The sequence below is a fragment of the Lactuca virosa genome, chromosome 6 (assembly GCF_052849685.1).
Source record: "Lactuca virosa cultivar CGN04683 chromosome 6, Lactuca_virosa_CGN04683_v6, whole genome shotgun sequence".
NCBI lineage: Eukaryota > Viridiplantae > Streptophyta > Magnoliopsida > Asterales > Asteraceae > Lactuca > Lactuca virosa.
The window spans coordinates 32,618,867-32,639,027 of record NC_136431.1 but is presented as its reverse complement, the minus strand read 5'-3'; the positions used below and the strand labels follow the sequence as shown (position 1 = coordinate 32,639,027).

The window sequence follows — 20,161 nt, the reverse complement described above, 5'->3', positions numbered from 1 at the left end:
GTACCAACCACACCATTTAATAATATGGTTGGGCAAAGCCGAACCAACCACTTTAAAAATGGGCGGCTTTCCGGGAGGCAACCCGATGTTTAGTTTTTATTTTTCCGCTCTCAATAAAGAGATGGTCACAGTCCCAAGCAAGATTGGGAAAATCAGAGGATCGACGGAGTTACTGAAATCCAGATTTTTCGTCAACATTCATCGTCCAAATCAGATTTCTACAAACTTATCAGGTACATTCTTTCCTGGCTGCACATTTTTGTTTATTTTCTTTATTGAGCTATTCATTCCTCTCTGAGTATTGAGGACAATGCATCATTTTAAGCTTGGGGAGGGGGTTAGTGTAAAAACTTTGCATTTTTTGTTAAAATTTTAATTTTTCAATTTTTCATTTAAAATTTTCAAATTTTATTTTCATTTTTGCATTTTAATCTGTTGCATTTGCATATAAAAATTCGAAAATCCAAAAAAAATATATTTTATTTTTTATTTTTATTTTTCTGCATTCATAATAAAAAAAACCCAAAAAGACTTTATTTCTAGTTATTTTTATTTTTATTTTATGCATTCCGAAAAAAACTCTTTAAAATCTTTAAATTTTTTTTACATGAGATGAGGATATTATTTACATTCGATAGCTCTGTTAATATGAAGTGTGATAGATACCGAAAATAACGGTCTAATTACAATAAATTTTAAGAATTATCTTTTCAAGTGCTTTAAATGTTTTCAATATGAACCAACATAAGAGTCGGATAATTTTTACAATGGAAGTGTGGGATGGAAAAATGAACAGTGTTTTGAAAATAATTTCATTGAATGCCTTAAAAAGAACCTAGGTTGGATAATCCTTATAATTCCTTGAAGTACTGAACCCTATAGTTTCTGCGCCTTTTGAGGTTTGGAGGGAACTTTTGTTATACCCACAAATAGTTATCATTTTTGAAGTATTGAAGATATGATGGGCCTCAAAGTAAAATTCACGCCCAGTCAATATATATATGTTAGAAATGGTACATCAAGAAACTTGAAGAAATTTGCAATTCAAAGCCAAATCCATGTCAAGTTCAAGTAAAAATCGAGAAGCAAGCAAGTTAAATCTGAAGAGTTGATCAAGACGAAGAAGATGTGTGGTATAATGAGATTGATCCCTCGATAGTGGAATCATAGGGGTAAGCTTGGATTTTCTGTCCATAATGGAGCTTACCGCGTTTACTGGACGAGTTCGGAAAAAAAGGAGGGGTTGGTCCAGCTAAGTTTTTATAAACAAATTTTTGTGAAATAATTTTTAAAAATACACTGTTTTCACAAATTTAATTCGGCGTAAAAATTATTTGCTCAAGCTTGGTTTAACTTATTAAATATTAAATCTGAATCGTTAATATAAAGTATTGAAACTGTTGTCTAGGTAGTGATTTCATTGGAGCTTCCTCGTTGTGAAATCTGATCATGTGAACAAAAAAAAGAGTGAAGTACTTTAGTTTAAGTTTTTATTTTATTTTATTTTATTCTAAATTTCTTTTTAGGTTATCTACATCTTTCCATTTGTTTATAATGTTTTATCTTTTTCTTACTTGAGGGCAAGTAAGGTTTAAGCTTGGAGAGATTTGTTAGATGCCATTTTATGCATCTTATAGGGTAGTTTTTATTATCATTTAACATCATATTTTGTACATTTGCATGTCATTTTTTTTAAATAATATTCAGCTCATGTCTTTCGTTAGAATTCCCGTACTGCTCATGTTTTTATGTCAATTTCAGATAGTTCGAGTGGAGCAGTGCTTTGGGAGCAGTTGAATGTGCGTTTGGAGCTTAAAATGGAGCTTGGAACTTATGGAGTATGTTGCGGAATGATTGGAAGATGCTTTGGTCAAGAAACATTCGATCGAATTGATCACATGAAGATAGAATCTGCAATCTAAAGTTGAAGGATGTTGCTGGCAGCTTTGACCCCCTGTCAGTATTTTGAGCATATCTCATGAACCGTAACTCCGATTAACGCTATTCAAAATGATATGAAAAGTAGACGAAATATCGGACGTCATAGACAAAATATGCGATCGCAACTATGGTCCATGCGATCGCAGGTTAGGTCGCAGCATGGATTCGAGGTTTTTTTAGTGCCAAAAATTCATCCGGAAGTGAAAAATGAAAACCTGCGATCGCAGGTTGTGTACATGCGATCGCAGGTTGGCCAAAAAGTGCCAAAATAGCATCCTACTTCATTAAAAAAAGGCACGAGACGTGTTTTCTTCAAAACATGTGATCGCAGGTTGTGCCCATGCGATCGCATGTGCGTCGCTTTTGCTGCTGGACGTATAAATAGAACCTGATAGCATTCTAGTAACCTAAGTTGGCGATTCCAGAGGTACCAGACGACGAAAATATGATTTTGGAGGCGTTTCTTCTCCGATTTCAACAATTTCTGAAGATCTGAAAACTGTGGATCATCTCCTACGATTAGTTTAGTAAGATTAGTTGTTTGATGTCTCTTTTCATTTGTTTTTATCAGATTTTAGCCATATCTGGCTAAAACCTTAGTTTTCAGTTCTGAAAAGACGAGTACTATTCATGTGATTGATCATTAGATTTGGTTTTTTATTTGTGCTTCTATCTAGATTCTTCAGTTTTGTTCTTAATGAATGTTTGATTTTCATTCTTGTTAGTCTGATCACCTAGCTAGGGTTTTATCATTCCAGTTAATCAGTTATAGAATACGTAATTGTTCTTGTCAACTGGTAATAAGTAACAAGTAATAAATCGGTTCCGTGTTTGGGATTTCACTTTATTATAAACTGTAAAAATCATATATTTATACTTCCGAGCTTGTGAGAAGTATTGGGTATTGTTGGGAATTTTACAAAGAACTTAATGCAAGTTTTTTGATCTTAATTAAGAGCTTGTTTGATTAGACAGTAAAAAGTTAGGGTTAATTGAAGAGCTTGTTTTGATTAACTAATTTAGGTAAAAAAGAAATTACTAGAGCTTGTTAGTTTTTCTCAGTACCAACTTAGATAGAACGCATCTCAAATAATCAGATCTGGATCAGTTACATGATTAGGAAAGTCGCAGCAGAACTGAAACTGTTTTTTGTATTGATTTTCGTTTAATTTAATATCACTGCATTTTTAGTTTTTTGTTTTTAATTAAAACCCCCTTTTATATTCTGTTTTTTTGACTAGATGTGCCTGATGCAAAAAGGCATTGACCATTAGGCCGTGTCCCTGAGGATACGACCCTGCTTCCCTGTGCTATATTTTTAGTGCAACCAACAGTGATAAATTTATTTGTTTAATACGTGCGCGACAGTGTGTTAACAATGATCCCAGATCTGAAAGGATCCTTGCTTGGGACGTCCAAATCCCAAGGGTCAAGCTTCTTGAACCAAAACTCTCAAAAAATGGAAATAAGTAGATCTAATGAATAAATGATCAAGTTAGAGACTTGATTACCAGAAAGTGAAGGGAATGAGATGTTGCTTCTGGATCTACAATCTTCTCTTGAAGTCCTCAAGCTTCTTCTTCTTCTTCTACAAGCTTCAAATCACACAAGAACACTCAAAAATGGCCCACACACTCACACAATTCTCTAGGGTTTCGTAGATTAGGGTTTGGGACTTTGAGGCTGGAAATGAGGCCAAAAGGTGGGGATTAAGATGCTTAAATAGGGTGCAAACCCCGAAATTAGGGTTTCACTCTGGCAGACCTACTCGTCGAGTCGAGAGCTCTCGACTCGTCAAGTAGATAGCTTAAAACCCGCGTCCAAAACTCGTTTCTACTCGACGAGTCTGGGGCTCCCAACTCATCGAGTAGCTCTACTAAAATGAATAATTTATAAATAAATGCGTACCAGAACCCGGGTGTTACAATCTTGGTATAGAGGATGTTGCTATGATGTAGGGATCTGTTAGATCTGTGTCCTGGTATATAGGATGTAGTATGTGGTAGTGATCTGTAGACCTGCCTGATTGTCTGTTGACTAGTTATATGCTTATCTGTTTGTTGGATATATGTTATATATAATGCATATGTGGACATAGTATGGTTGGGTTGACGTGGCACTGCTTTGTTCGGTAGCCAACAAACTCAGGAGCAAGCCATACATAAGTTGTGGGCCTGTAGGGTAAGCCATGCTTATGATTTTGGCTCGAGAGCAAGCCATATATGAGTTGTGGGCCTGAAGGGCAAGCCAGACTAATACTGTGGGCTCAGGGGTAATCCAGTCTCTCAGCTAAGGACCCAATATATGCTGTTATATGTCTGTGTCTTGGTACTTTGGGGGAACTCACTAAACTTTGGCTTATAGTTTTAGCTTATTGTTTCAGGTACTTCAGATGACCGTGGCAAGGAGAAGGCGCGATCGTGCACATCTTCCTGTTTTTATGATATTGTGTGACAACCCGAAACTTCTAACTTGTAAGATCAGTTAATGTTATCAATATTAAACTTGATTTTATCATCATTTAACACCGTTTAAGGGTGTAATGGTACTTTCTAAGCCTCGTACAATCAAAGGTTGAGTTCTAGGTCGGGTAATACCAAGTCGTAGTACAACATTCGGTCCATACACTCTCTCAGGAGGAGTGTACGGCCGTACACATGAGTGTGCAGCCGCACACCCATCCTCCAGCCGCACACTCGTCCCTATATATATATATAGAGTGACCCCTTCACTCATTCCTTTCCTTTGGCTTTCTCTCACTACTTTCTCTCTCTAAAAACTTCATCCAAGAACACTCTAAAGGCCTAAAAAACGTGAACTACTTCATCATTCAGCTTGTTATATTGGTAAAACACTTGAATCTAAGCCTAACTCATAGTGTTCTTCGTGTTCTTCATCCTTTGAAGGTGTACGGCCGCACACCTTCATAAGGTGGCCGCACACACCTTAAAGACTCTCCAAAGTGAAGAGTTTGGCCTCCATTTACTAGTTGGACTTGGTATTGACACTAGAACACCTCAAAATCGACATTTCGGGCACAAATGAGGAGTGTACGGTCGCACACCCCTGTGTACGGCCGCACACCCCTTTGTACGGCCGCACACTCCCATGTACGACCGCACACACAGCCTGGCCGCACACACACTATTTTGGCCGTACACCTCCCTTGGTTGGTCATATAGGGTCCCGACAAGCATTTCCAAGTCCCTAGGGTGGTTTTCCGTCATGTTTAGTCATGAAACACCCTAATTCTAACACACATATGCGTTATCAAATGTTAATAGGATCCACTTACGTACGAAATATCGGTTGACACTCAACACTCGTAACCAATTGTGCTTTCGGATCCTACGATAAACTATGAGTTCACACCCCTATGCTTTTATAAGTTTTATAACGTTTTCAGGGGGGGGAATACAAGCCAAACATAAAGGTTTTCAAAACTTAAAAACTGATGCAATTACAATGGTTTTACGTTAAACATTTAGATACTTTATCCCTTTTGTAATACGCGGAGCATAAGGGACGTTTTCTAAACATAATTGCATAGTTTTCCGAATAGCACATGAACATAACTTATCAATCAAACTATAATAGGTATAGTTTGGGGATTTCATTATCGGTTTTACAGAATCAAACTCCATGCAATGTCAAACATGTAAACTATGACAGATTTAGTTTATCCATACGAATAACGAGAGTATCTTACTAAATAATTATTTTGTATAATTATTATACTCTATATTGTTTACCATCGATTTCGAACTCGAGAAACAACTGAACTACACGTAAACTAGTTAATACAAGATTGTGAGACTTATCTTCGTTATGCCCTTCTGGGTACCAATAAATCCTCTCCGGAAGTATAACCAGAGTCTCCTGGAGGGAGAGCGTGAAATTTGTGAATAGATCTATTCGGAACTGACAATCCCACACCTGAACTGCTAGCTACAGTTAGGCGGGCACGCCTGGGGTGACAAATTTTGTAATCGTACGACGTCTGAAGAAGCGTCAAGGAGGTTACGTGTCATATTAGCATGGTTATCCGACTCACAATAAGTATAAACTAACATTTGTTTCCGGGATTTTATTCTTCAATAGTTTTATTTTTATTAATAAGACTACTTATCTACTTACTGGAGGGTATTCCATCGATCTAATTCATGGTTTTATTTGATTAATAAACTACTTACTGGTGGTAACCAGGGTTTTCAAACGAAATATACTTTTCATTCAGTACTCAACGATCATGTTAGAAAATATTGGATTTTCTTGGGAAGCATGCATACATATTTCAGAATTCAATAACAAAGGTTTTCGATACAAACGATATTTACTTATAATGAAAAGTAATCAGTTTTACAAATTCAGTGACTAGTTTCCAATACAAAAACATGCTTATGAACTCACCAGCTTTATGCTGATACGTTTTCAAAAACCGCTTGTATCCTCAGGGCAACGATAGACAGGTACATTCGCTCACTTTTGGAGAAGTCGGAGCATCTTGAAGTCCAGTCTTTATCTTTTGTTACTTTTGAATATAAAGATATGTACAAGCTATGTTTTCGAACAAATGTAAATATTCATATTGCAATGTAATGGTTGTGTTTACTTTGATTGCTATGAAACGATTGTTGTGATACTACGCATGATGTCCTCCGCCCCGGAACGTTTCCGCCTTCGGTTTCGGGGTGTGACAGATTGGTATAAGAGCTATTGTTTATAGTGAACTAAGTATACCGAACCTTACATGGTATACAACTATAAACACTAAAGGGGCTAAAGTGCTCTGAACTAAAAGTATACTTCCAAAGCATAAATATTTTTACAAAAGTATACAAGTATACCTACGTACCAGAAACAGTCTCATGAGTAGAACAAAACAAAAGTAATTGGATGTTGAACATTGCGGTTAAACCTGGGCAGTTATGTAATCATGTCTAGGGTGAATATAGCCTGATCAACTATATTCATTCGAGACATGACCAACATGTGTTTGGGGGTGATTGTGGTGTTGCAACAGGCCTAAAACTTACCAAGTATCCATACAACAAGTCATCGAAAGAAGAAAACAGTCAAACTTAAAATACTATAGGAGTATTTTACTAGAGCCAAGTTCATTGCAAAAATTCACTTCCAAGTGTTGCTACTCATTCCTTTTAACGATAACTTAATTGCATTGGTAGTCCTTCCTTGCTTATCGCTTAGTAGAACACTCTAGCTATCACATTGAGATATATATTCTTGCTTCATATCTCTTGATACGATTTAGAGGACTTACCACCCTCTTCTTCCTGATCATTTTAGAACAAGATACCTCCAAAGAAAAGACCCAACAGAAAGAACAACGATCCTCCAACGGATCCAGCTCCTCCACCTCCTCAGCTCGATCCCGTTATGTTTCAAGCGGCTGTTACTGCTGTTGTGGCTGCTGCGATGTCACAGATAAATCCTGGTGGATCTGGAGGGCCGGGAGGTGGTACTCATCCTAAAGGGAGTCAAGAGCACCAGAAGGAGTGCTCCTATAAAGACTTCATGAACGCAAAACCCACATCCTTCGACGGCACTGGAGGTGTTATTGCCCTGACTCGATGGTTCGAAAAGATCGAGTCCATCTTCGAAATCTGCTCTTGTTCTGAAGCTAACAAAGTGAAATTCGCCGCTTTCACTTTCACCAACACAGCATTGACCTGGTGGAATGGCCGGGTCAAGTCCCTAACCCTGCCAATAGAAAATGCTATGGGTTGGGAGAGCTTGAAAGAGCTCATGCTTGCTGAGTACTGCCCTCGGGGTGAAATGCAGAAACTGGAGCACGAACTCTGGAACCTAAAGATGAAGGGTTCCGACATTGCCGCCTACACATCTAGGTTTGAAGACCTAGTGCTTCTCTGCCCGGGGATGGTCACCCCGGAAAGCAAAAAGGTTGAAAGATACATTTGGGGACTGACCCAGCCGACCAAAGGAAATGTCTTGGCTGCTCGGCCAGCTACATTTGATAGCGCCAAGTGCCTGGCGCAGACTCTGATCGATCATGAAGTCGATCTCGATGAAGTGACAGCCACTCCTGAACCGGCTAAAGGGGGTGGTGAGAAGAGAAAATTCTGGAAGCAGAGAAAGGGTCAGTCTTCGCATGAGCCCTCAAAGAAGCAACATACGGTAGCAGTTCACGCTGCTACTACCCCTGTCGCTGCTCCTGCAACTCAAGCACCTACCAGTAGGTATACTAGTACCCTCCCTTGGTGCAATAAGTGTAGTTATCATCACCGCATTCCTGGTCCATGTCGTGAGATGCTCTGCAACAACTGTGGTAAGAAGGGCCACCTGGCTCGAGGCTGCAGAACACCAGTCCCACCAACCGATCAGGCCTCTGGAGCAGGTGTTGGTCAAGCCTGTTACGGCTGTGGGGAAGTCGGACATTTCAAGAGAAACTGCCCTAAGGCAGCAACAACTGGCAAAACCGGGAGAGTACTATCTATGGGGAAAAAGGAGGCCGTGGCTGATCCTACCGTTGTGACGGGTACGTTCCTCCTCGATAACTCTTATGCATGCATTCTTTTCGATTCTGGTGCTGAAAGAAGTTTTGTTAGTCATGCATTCAAGCATTTTCTTAAACATAAACCTCAACCCTTAACCGAAACATTTACCGTCGAGATGGCTAACGGTGAGAAGGAGAGCGCTAATGATATAATATGCGGTTGTACTCTTACCCTGAACGATCATTCATTTCCCATCGATCTTATGCCAGTCTCCATAAAAAGCTTTGATGTCATGATAGGCATGGATTGGTTGAGCCCCAATCGTGCTGATGTTCTTTGTTTCGAAAAAGCCATCCGTCTCAACCTTCCTTCTGGTGAAGCTCTCATAATCTACGGCGATAAACTCAGTTCAAACCTACGTATCATCTCGTGCATCAAAGCTCAAAAACTTATGCGAAAGGAATGTCATGCGTTCTTAGCCCATGTTGTTAACGAGAAACAGGAAGTTAAAGACCTTAAGAGCATTCCCGAAGTCTGCAACTTTCCTGATGTCTTTCCTGAGGAGCTTCCGGGAATCCCTCCTGAACGCCAAGTCGAGTTTCATATCGATTTAGTCCCCGGAGCTACCCCCGTAGCTAAATCTCCATATCGCCAAGCGCCAGCAGAAATGTAGGAGCTATCTAGTCAGCTCAATGAGCTGCTCGGAAAAGGATTCATCAGACTGAGTTCCTCACTCTGGGGAGCCCCGATCTTGTTCGTGAAAAAGAAGGATGGATCCTTTCGGATGTGTATCGACTATCGGGAGCTGAACAAGCTCACTGTCAAAAACCGTTACCCTCTTCCTCGAATCGATGATCTCTTCGACCAACTTCAGGGAGCTAGCTACTTCTTGAAAATAGATTTAAGATCAGGGTACCATCAGCTACGAGTCCATGAGGGTGATGTTCCTAAAACAGCATTTCGAACTCGATATGGTCACTACGAGTTTGTAGTTATGCCCTTCGGTCTAACCAACTCACAAACACTGTTCATGGACCTGATGAACCGGGTGTGCCGTCCTTTCCTCGAAAAGTTTGTCATCATGTTCATCGATATATACTTGTCTATTCCATAAGCGAGGAAGATCACAAACAACACTTGAGATTGGTGCTGGAAACTCTAAGGGCGGAGAAGCTTTACGTGAAGTTCTCTAAATGCAAATTCTGGATTCGAAAAGTAACCTTCCTAGGTCACGTGGTAAGCGAGGAAGGCATTCACATGGACCCTTCCAAAATCAAAGCAATAGAGAACTGGTCAACACCAAAGCCACCCACAGAAATTCGTCAATTCTTGGGTCTCGCTGGCTATTATCGTATATTTATTCAAAATTTCTCCAGAATTGCCAAACCCCTAACCACTCTGACTCAGAAAGGTGTACCTTTCTGTTCGAGTAAAAAGCAAGACACTGTGTTCCAAACATTGAAACAGGCCCTATGCAGCGCACCTATCCTGTCTCTGCCCGAAGGGACGGAGGATTTCGTTGTCTACTGCGATGCGTCCAATCAGGGCTTGGGCTGTGTGCTCATGCAGCGGGGAAAAGTTATTGCTTATGCCTCGAGACAGCTGAAAGCACACGAAGTCAACTACACAACGCATGACCTAGAGTTGGGAGCGGTGGTCTTCGCATTGAAGATATGGAGACATTATCTCTACGGAACCAAGTGTACCATCTTCACCGACCATAAGAGCCTGCAGCACATCTTCGATCAGAAGGAGTTGAACATGCGACAACTGCGTTGGGTTGAGCTACTCAGTGATTACGAGTGCGAAGACGCTACCATCCTGGCAAGTCCAATGTGGTGGCGGATGCTCTTAGTCGCAAACAGTATACAAGTGGCAGTGCGAAAGCACTAACTATGACTATCCATTCCCACTTATCCGCGCAAATCAGAGAGGCTCAGCTGGAAGCCCTAAAACCAGAGAACATCACGGATGAGGTCTTGAGGGGAATGGATAAAAACCTAGAGATCAAGGGAGACGGAGTCTATTATTTCATGGACCGGATCTGGACCCCAAGGTTCGGTGGTTACAGAGAAGTTGTCATGAACGAAGCCCACAGGACCAGATACTCCGTTCATCCAAGCTCGGATAAGACGTACCTCGATCTCAAGAAACTATATTGGTGGCCAAACATGAAAGCAGAGATCGCTATATTTGTGGGCAAGTGTCTGACTTGCGCCAAGGTAAAAATCGAATATCAGAAGCCCTCAGGTCTGCTCCAACAACCGGAAATACCTGAATGGAAGTGGGAGATGATTACTATGGATTTCATCACCAAATTACCCAAATCTCCGAGTGGGTATGACGTCATCTGGGTGATAGTCGATCGACTAACTAAATCCGCTCACTTCCTTCCGATTAAGGAAAACTTCAAAATGGAGAGACTCACACGAATCTACATCCAAGAGATAGTCCGACTGCACGGTGTACCTGTGTCCATTATCTCCGATCGAGATAGCAGGTTCACCTCGAGATTTTGGCATTCCCTGCAGAAGACTTTTGGAACTAAGCTGGACATGAGTACAGCTTACCATCCTCAGACAGACGGGCAGAGTAAGAGAACCATCAAGACCCTGGAAGACATGTTGAGAGCATGTGTTATCGATTTCAGGAAGTTGTGGGACACCCATTTACCCTTGGTCGAGTTCTCCTACAACAACAGCTACCACACCAGTATTAAAGTTGCGCCCTTCGAAGCCCTCTATGGCCACAAGTGCAGATCCCCTCTGTGCTGGGCTGAGGCGAGCGACATGCAGCTAACTAAGGGACAAGTCCCTGACAACACTCTCACTGGTCCAGAAATCATTCGTGAAACCACAGAAAAGATCGTCCAAATCCGAGAACGACTGAAGGCCTCACGAGATAGACAAAAGAGCCATGCCGATATACGACGAAAACCCTTGGAGTTCTAGGTTGGAGACCGTGTTCTGTTGAAGGTCTCGCCCTGGAAAGGCATGATACGCTTTGGAAAACGTGGAAAGCTAAATCCAAGATACATAGTACCATTTGATATCCTTGCTAGGATTGGTCCTGTGGCATACAAACTCCGTTTACCTCAAGAGCTTAGTAATATTCATCCCGTCTTCCACGTCTCGAAACTTAAAAAGTGCTTATCTGACGAGACTCTTGTTATTCCTCTCGATGAGATCGAAATCAACGAGAATCTAAACTTTGTGGAAGAACCAATCGAAGTCATGGATAGGGAAATCAAACGAACAAAACAAAGTCGCATCCCGATAGTGAAGGTTCGTTGGAATGCCAAGCGGGGACCTGAATTCACTTGGGAGCGCAAAGATCAGATGAAACAGAAGTATCCGCATCTTTTTCCCTAATTCTTGATTTGTATTCTATATTCGAATTTCGGGACGAAATTCCCTCTAACGGGGGGATAATGTGACAACCCGAAACTTCTAACTTGTAAGATCAGTTAATGTTATCAATATTAAACTCGATTTTATCATCATTTAACACCGTTTAAGGGTGTAATGGTACTTTCTAAGCCTCGTACAATCAAAGGTTGAGTTCTAGGTCGGGTAATACCAAGTCGTAGTACAACATTCGGGCCATACACTCGCTCAGGAGGAGTGTACGGCCCTACACATGAGTGTGCGGCCGCACACCCATCCTCCAGCCGCACACTCATCCCTATATATATAGAGTGACCCCTTCACTCATTCCTTTCCTTTGGCTTTCTCTCGCTACTTTCTCTCTCTAAAAACTTCATCCAAGAACACTCTAAAGGCCTCAAAACGTGAACTACTTCATCATTCAGCTTGTTATATTGGTAAAACACTTGAATCTAAGCCTAACTCATAGTGTTCTTCGTGTTCTTCATCCTTTGAAGGTGTACGACCGCACACCTTCATAAGGTGGCCGCACACACCTTAAAGACTCTCCAAAGTGAATAGTTTGGCCTCCTTTTACTAGTTGGACTTGGTATTGACACTAGAACACCTCAAAATCGACATTTTGGGCACAAATGAGGAGTGTACGGTCGCACACCCCTGTGTACGGCCGTACACCCCTCTGTACGGCCGCACACTCCCATGTACGACCGCACACACAGCCTGGCCGCACACCCTGGCCGCACACACACTATTTTGGCCGTACACCTCCCTTGGTTGGTCATATAGGATCCTGACAAGCATTTCCAAGTCCCTAGGGTGGTTTTCCGTGATGTTTAGTCACGAAACACCCTAATTCTGACACACATATATGCGTTATCAAATGTTAATAGGATCCACTTACGTACGAAATATCGGTTGACACTAAACACTCGTAACCAATTGTGCTTTCGGATCCTACGATAAACTGTGAGTTCACACCCCTACGCTTTTATAAGTTTTCTAACGTTTTCAGAGGGGGGAATACAAGCCACACATAAAGGTTTTCAAAACTTAAAAACTGATGCAATTACAATGGTTTTACGTTAAACATTTAGATACTTTATCCCTTTTGTAATACGCGGCGCATAAGGGACGTTTTCTAAACATAATTGCATAGTTTTCCGAATAGCACATGAACATAACTTATCAATCAAACTATAATAGGTATAGTTTGGGGATTTCATTATCGGTTTTACAGAATCAAACTCCATGCAAAGTCAAACATGTAAACTATGACATATTTAGTTTATCCATACGAATAACGAGAGTGTCTAACTAAATAATTATTTTGTATAATTATTATACTCTACATTGTTTACCATCGATTTCGAACTCGAGAAACAACTGAACTACACGTAAACTAGTTAATACAAGATTGTGAGACTTATCTTCGTTATGCCCTTCTGGGTACCAATAAATCCTCTCCGGAAGTATAACCAGAGTCTCCTGGAGGGAGAGCGTGAAATTTGTGAATAGATCTATTCGGGACTGACAATCCCACACCTGAACTGCTAGCTACAGTTAGGCGGGCACGCCTGGGGTGACAAATTTTGTAATCGTACGACGTCTGAAGAAGCGTCAAGGAGGTCACTTGTCATATTAGCATGGTTATCCGACTCACAATAAGCATAAACTTACATTTGTTTCCGGGATTTTATTCTTCAATAGCTTTATTTTTATTAATAAGACTACTTATCTACTTATTGGAGGGTATTCCAGCGATCTAATTCATGGTTTTATTTGATTAATAAAACTACTTACTGGTGGTAACCAGGGTTTTCAAACGAAATATACTTTTCATTCAGTACTCAACGATCATGTTAGAAAATAATGGATTTTCTTGGGAAGCATGCATACATATTTCAGAAATCAATAACAAAGGTTTTCGATACAAACGATATTTACTTATAATGAAAAGTAATCAATTTTACAAATTCAGTGACTAGTTTCCAATACAAAAACATGCTTATGAACTCACCAGCTTTATGCTGATACGTTTTCAAAAACCGTTTGTATCCTCAGGGCAACGATAGGCAGGTACCTTCGCTCACTTTTGGAGAAGACAGAGCATCTTGAAGTCCAGTCTTTATCTTTTGTTACTTTTGAATATAAAGATATGTACAAGCTATGTTTTCGAACAAATGTAAATATTCATATTGCAATGTAATGGTTGTGTTTACTTTGATTGCTATGATACGATTGTTGTGATACTACGCATGATGTCCTCCGCCCCGGAACGTTTCCGCCTTCGGTTTCGGGGTGTGACATATTGGGTCTTGGGAAAATTCTGATTATGATTATATTCTTGAAACAATGATTTTTTAAACACTTGATGGTTAAAATGGGTTGTTTTTGAAAATTTTAAATTTCTATGATTTTTGGGATGTTACACATATCCCAAGAAATATGGAAAAAGCATTAATATTGTAATAGAGGGTACTACCCTTGTGACCTCTGGCCAACTACATCGCCCAGATAATATCAATAACCAAGATTCTATTGTTTGAGTATAACTACCCTAATAAACATCGATAAAGGTAGCACACTTTCACTAGAAATTAAGCAACATCAACATCTGATATATATCCTTGTGCTTACTTGTATTGCAGCGTGACTTCCTCTAAAGTATCGATCTCTAGCCTGGGAAGCTACGTATAAATATCTCTATAAAAGTATATGAAATTTCCCTTAAAATATGTATAATTTAGGACACATCAAGGAGCAAACCCCTATTCTCCTTTTTCTCATAAGTAAGAATTATAATTTGTGCCCCCTTTCAAAATTACTCGATGTATTTGCTTATTTTAAAATCTTACAATAGACTATTAAAAGAAGTCAGTATAAACCATTACCAGTTTGTACCAACCAAACTTGTTGCTAGCCAAATATAATGGTACCAAGTATACTTGGTACGGTACCGATAGAAAATTTTTTATACCAATTATAATTGGTACGGTACACGGTTTAAGGAAAAACGAATTGGTACCGTACCAACTTCACCTTTATGCACAAGTCCCATTAATGGAAAACTGTAATTACAATTAGGGTTTGACAAAACGGCCCGTACATAAAAAGATCAAACTTCTTTCTCCCTCCTGAAATCCCTAATAACTCCGCCGAGCAGCCTCCGTCAAAGAGGTGTAATTTCTAGAAATTTATTTCCAGTCAATCGTTGTTTACGATTCGAACATTGCTCTGTTAATGTTCTTCTTTTTGATACTCTTTCCTCTCTTAATTGGATTTTGACGAACAATAGTTTGCGAAAGTGGAGATGGCTAAATCGAAGAATCATACGGCGCATAACCAGTCACATAAGGCTCATAGAAACGGAATCAAGAAGCCCATGAAACATCGCCATACTTCGACCAAAGGGGTTTGTTCCTGTTTTATTCTATCAAAATCTAATTCTCTAACTAATGTTCGTGTTTTAGATGTCTGCGTTTCTTATAGTAGAACACAACTGAATATTCTACTGTCAATTTAGTAACTTTTTCTATCAGTTGAGCAATTTCACGTTTGAGTTCGTGTAAATGTCGTGTAGTGATTATGGGAAAAGAGAAAATTGTTAAAAAAATTCTATCTTATGTCTATATTTGTGTATTTTCATGTTGTAAATTTGTTTTTTGTTTTCATTGTCATGTTGGAATCAAACAAAGCAATGATCAATAGAATTGTGTAGTAGATTATGTTCAATGTAAAGATCTCTAATTAACATCACAATTAGTAAATTGGCTTCAAAACCTGAAAATAGATGTTTCATAAATCATTGTTTTTAGTTAATGATGGGGAGTTTTATGGTTGTGAATGCAGGTGGATCCTAAGTTCTTGAGGAACCAGAGGTATGCAAGGAAGCACAACAAGCAGGGTAGTGAATCCGCTGTTGAAGAGTATATGTGTTATGATAAGTTGTTTTTTGGTTTACTGGATTTTGTTCTTTGTGAGGAAGTGCTAATCATTCGAGTTTATAATATTGAATATGTATGAACTTTTTACGAATATTATATGAATTCTATGATTTTGTTACTAATTACTACATGTTCCACAGTTTTATTTGAATAAAATACAATGAAATGTTTAGTGTTGTACTTCTTTTGGAACTCAAATTAACTACGAAAAATCATTTTACATGATGCTGCAAACGATTTTCTGAAATTTAGAGTTGGGAGGTAGCCAATATTGGAAATGGAAAGGAACATTCTTAATAGGGGTGTTAATACATATTTTTCCAAAACATGTTTTAAAGCGGTGAGGATAACAAATCCTATAAGAAATTTTTATTTAAGTGCTCTAAGGAGAGAGTAAAACGATGTTGGGTTATCTATGGACTATGGGAAGTCATCATGCATCAAAATTAGAGGTGAGAATCGATTAATTTTATGGTTTCTTAGGTTTCTTTGATTTGGTTTCCACGGTTTGAAATTATTTTATGTCTAAACCGAAAACTAAACCAAACTAAATTAAAAAACTTAGAGCAAATTGAAAATCAAATTATAATTCCGTTTGAAAATTAAGAAAATCCTTATAAACTAAATTAAAATCACTTTTGTATGAGATTGTGTTTCCTTATTTGTATATATCTTGTATGTTAAGATATGATCTTAGGCTTCTATTATATGGTAAGTCTGAACTTCATTACTATCCGTAACTCATAAGGAAAGTATATATCTTAAAACCTAAGGGTTTTATTTACTACTAAATCTTCATGAAGGTTTTTGATGTAATTAGGGGTACAAACCCTGATAACCATCAGTGGCAGTAACTGCTGACGGACAGGTTTTGACATATCAAATCTTAACGTTCCTAACATGTTATTATTTGGTGTCTGGGTTGAGAATAAGTTTACAAAAAGCAAATTTTTTTGGAATTGGAGTTAGATGGGAGGATGTAGTGATATTTGCATAGTTGGTGGATTGTAAACCAGACAAACTGCCTTTTGTTTATTTGGGTCTTCTGATAGGTCAGAATATGTCCAAAATTGTGGGGTGGAAACCGATCAAGGATAGGTTTGTCAAGAAGCTCTCGAAGTGGAAGATGTCAATACTATCTATTTGTTTATTAGATGTGAGGTGGTAGCAAGAGCATGAGATGTAAATGGATTTGCATACAAAATGTTCAGTTTGATTCTATTCTTCAATTGTTCGATTATTTGGATTCTTTGCGAGCCGCTGTCAAAAAGAAGAATGCAATGGATGCGATTGTGTGTACTACTTTGTGGTATATTTGGAGGTTTCATAATCACAAAATGTTTGCTACAGGAAAGATGAGATTATTTAATCCATAGGTGAATTTTCTTTTCTTTAGTTTAGTAATAGAAATAGAAAGTACTCTATCATATGGAATTGCTACTTGCAATATCCAGTAAACAATTTGTTAATCTTTTTTGCTAGTTTTTTGCTAGATTCTCATTTATAAAAATTGGTTGGTTCTTACGAAAAAGAAAAATCTAGGAGCAACTATAATCCCGAATTCAATAAGAGAGTTGAATAATGAAGAATCTAGTCATCGTTCAACGAGGAAACTTTATTATTATAAAATGTCACATTCACATTTAATGGATTTGAAGTTAAATGACCATTAACTCTTGAATGAAAAAGAAAGTTTTATAATTTTTAAATAAATACTATAAGTTAACTTTTATAATGTTTGATTGGACTTTATAGAATTCAATACATTATAAAAAAAAGTTATATAGAAATATCAAAAAATTATATAAAATTGATTAAACTCTATAAAATTTAATATGGTTATTTAAAATCTATTTTACTAATACATTTTATTAGTTTTAAATTTATTTAATTAAATTAGCAAAAAACTTTGCAAGAATAAAATCCAAAAACCTACAAGAGTTTTATCTATTTTCGGTATCAATAAAATTTGGATCGGTTCCGGTTTATACCATCCATTAGATAGTCCAATCAAGTAGCAACACTCTCAAACACGTGTAGGCAGGATCCGGTTAACCGCCAACACCATCGGCTTCTCGTCCCTCTGAAATGACACGTCTGAAATAACGACACACGTGTCATCTCACACCTCTTTCTTCTCCTTCCTCCTTCCACTTCGCCATTTTCATAGAAATTTGTAAGCTCGGCAACTACCTCTCTCTCTCTCTCTCACTGTGCACGCTACACACAACTGTTCGACAATGGGCCACAACTTGGAGACTCGATCGTTGATGGATGAAATTAGAAGCTTCGATAGGAATGGAGGTTTCTTCGATTTAGGTCATCCCCTTCTCAATCGTATGGCCGACAGCTTCATCAAGGCCGCCGGTGTACGCCTCTCTCTCTCTCTCTCTCTCTCTCTCTCTCTCTCTCTCTCAGTGATCATCAGGTTGAGATTAATTAATCGAACTGTTGTGTACAGATTGGAGCAGTCCAGGCAGTGTCGCGGGAGGCATATTTCACTGTTACCGAAGGTAATCCTAAACTCTTATTACACTTATGAATTACTTACCATTAGTGCCAGATCTTCAAGTTATTGATCTGTTGTCAGTGATACAAGATGCTAATATGGATCCTTACTAAATCGAACTTTGAAAGCAGACATGAATTCATATGTTACTATATTCAAATTTGAGGGTTACATGGTTCTTGATTTAGAGTTTTTATAATCATTTGCACAGATGGAGATTCGACTGCTTTCCCTGCTACCCAGCGGAAACATCGCTTGTCGGAACTCAAAGGTACGTACGAACAACTCAAGTCTTGCTACAGCTATGGAGCATGCATGTCATAAGACGAGGGTCATAATGTTTTACTGATTATTTCACCTTCATTTCCAGGAGAAACCAACAAGAAATCTGTTGAAGCGTTGGTATGTTCGTTGCTACAAATTACTATAGATATTACTATCCATGTGTTGTTAATTCTCGCATAGTAATTAACTTCTTGATTTTTTATGTATTTGGATGTTTGCAGGTTAAAGGCACAGGGAAAGAGTCTCTGCAATGGGGTAAACTCATTGATCATCATCCCCATCAGTGTCATGAGAACTATATATATAGAACTACGCGTATGCTAACAATTGAAGTTTAACACCTCAGGTCTTGCTGCTGGGATGTATTCAGGTGTTACATATGGATTAAAAGAAGCTCGAGGAGTTCATGATTGGGTACTGAGCAAGTTTTGATATACTCTTGATGAGTAGTTTGGTAAGAACTTGTTTGATTTTGATGCAGAAAAACAGTGCGATGGCAGGAGCGATCACTGGTGCAGCTTTATCATTAACGTTTGAGGATTCTTCTCATGAACAGATTGTGCATGCTGCCATCACAGGCGCGGCTATATCCACGGCTGCTAATCTTTTGACTGGGATATTCTAGAATTCTAGGGCTTTTCATTTGAATATTTTCTTGTTTAATTAGTATGGATCTCCCAGTGTTGGTTTTTAATTAGTTATATCTTGTTTGAATGAAGATATGGAGTTTCTGCGTAATATGGTTAAGTTTAGATCTTTAATGCTATTATGTGTGTATATATAATGCTATGATTCATTAAAGTAAGGTTACAAGTTGGATTTCCCATGCTATCAAGTTTTGTTAATTCCCATCTTTCATTGGTCTTGCTTGAACTTATATCTGTCCAAGAAACGTTTATTTGCTAATTAAAACGTTTTTGTTTGTGATCAGTTTTGGTGAAAATGTCAACTAGGACTTTATATGGTTCTAATAGACCCATCATAAGCCTCTCGTAGTCTCGTATTGTAATCGAGTTAACCCTCTATATATTTTTGGATCTTATAGTCTCACATTGATGTTAATAACATCCAAAACCGGGTTTTATTATTTGCGAAATGTCTTGCAATTGATCAGAGAATAAGGAACAATTAAAATAAATAAAGATTATTCTACCCTTAAGCTAGATAGATCATAAAACTTATAGTGATAATTAAGAAAAGAAAGCGTGACAGCAAATGTTTCTTCGGATAAAAATAGCAACAATTTGCTGATAGGAAGGAATGCGAGGCAACTTGATTCTTGTGTAAGAATAGCTACAATTGGCGGATAGGAAGGAATATGAAGCAACTTGATTCTTCAATATTAAAGATGAGAACTATTGTAACATGATTATTATGCCTCGACAAAAATACCAACAATTTGTAGATAGGAAGGAATATATGAACCAATTTGATTCTTTAATATTAAAGATGCTAGGTAATGTAATGCGGTCAATCTTAACGGGCTTTGTCTTTCTTTTGAAAATTTGGATATGGCAATCCGCATCACATCTTTCACTGTTACAACGTGAAGCGCAACTAAAATATTTAATCAATTTCATAATTATTTAATTTCTAAAATATTTAAGCATGAATTACAAA

The 20,161-nt window shown here is 38.4% G+C and overlaps 1 protein-coding gene and 1 pseudogene across 1 annotated transcript; both read left to right on the top strand.

Moving 5' to 3' along the window:
* The first annotated feature begins 15,113 nt into the window (after positions 1 to 15,113).
* Positions 15,114 to 15,826, top strand: LOC145121431 (large ribosomal subunit protein eL29y pseudogene; annotated as a pseudogene).
* A 2,060-nt stretch (positions 15,827 to 17,886) lies between these two features.
* ATOEP16-2 (Mitochondrial import inner membrane translocase subunit Tim17/Tim22/Tim23 family protein) lies at positions 17,887 to 19,372 on the top strand. The gene is made up of 7 exons (XM_079056400.1): positions 17,887 to 18,116; positions 18,209 to 18,260; positions 18,468 to 18,527; positions 18,627 to 18,658; positions 18,763 to 18,796; positions 18,888 to 18,955; positions 19,023 to 19,372. Exons 1-7 carry the CDS (start codon positions 17,988 to 17,990, stop codon positions 19,164 to 19,166), a joined length of 519 nt encoding a protein of 172 aa, XP_078912526.1. The 5' UTR covers positions 17,887 to 17,987; the 3' UTR covers positions 19,167 to 19,372.
* Positions 19,373 to 20,161: the final 789 nt, after the last annotated feature.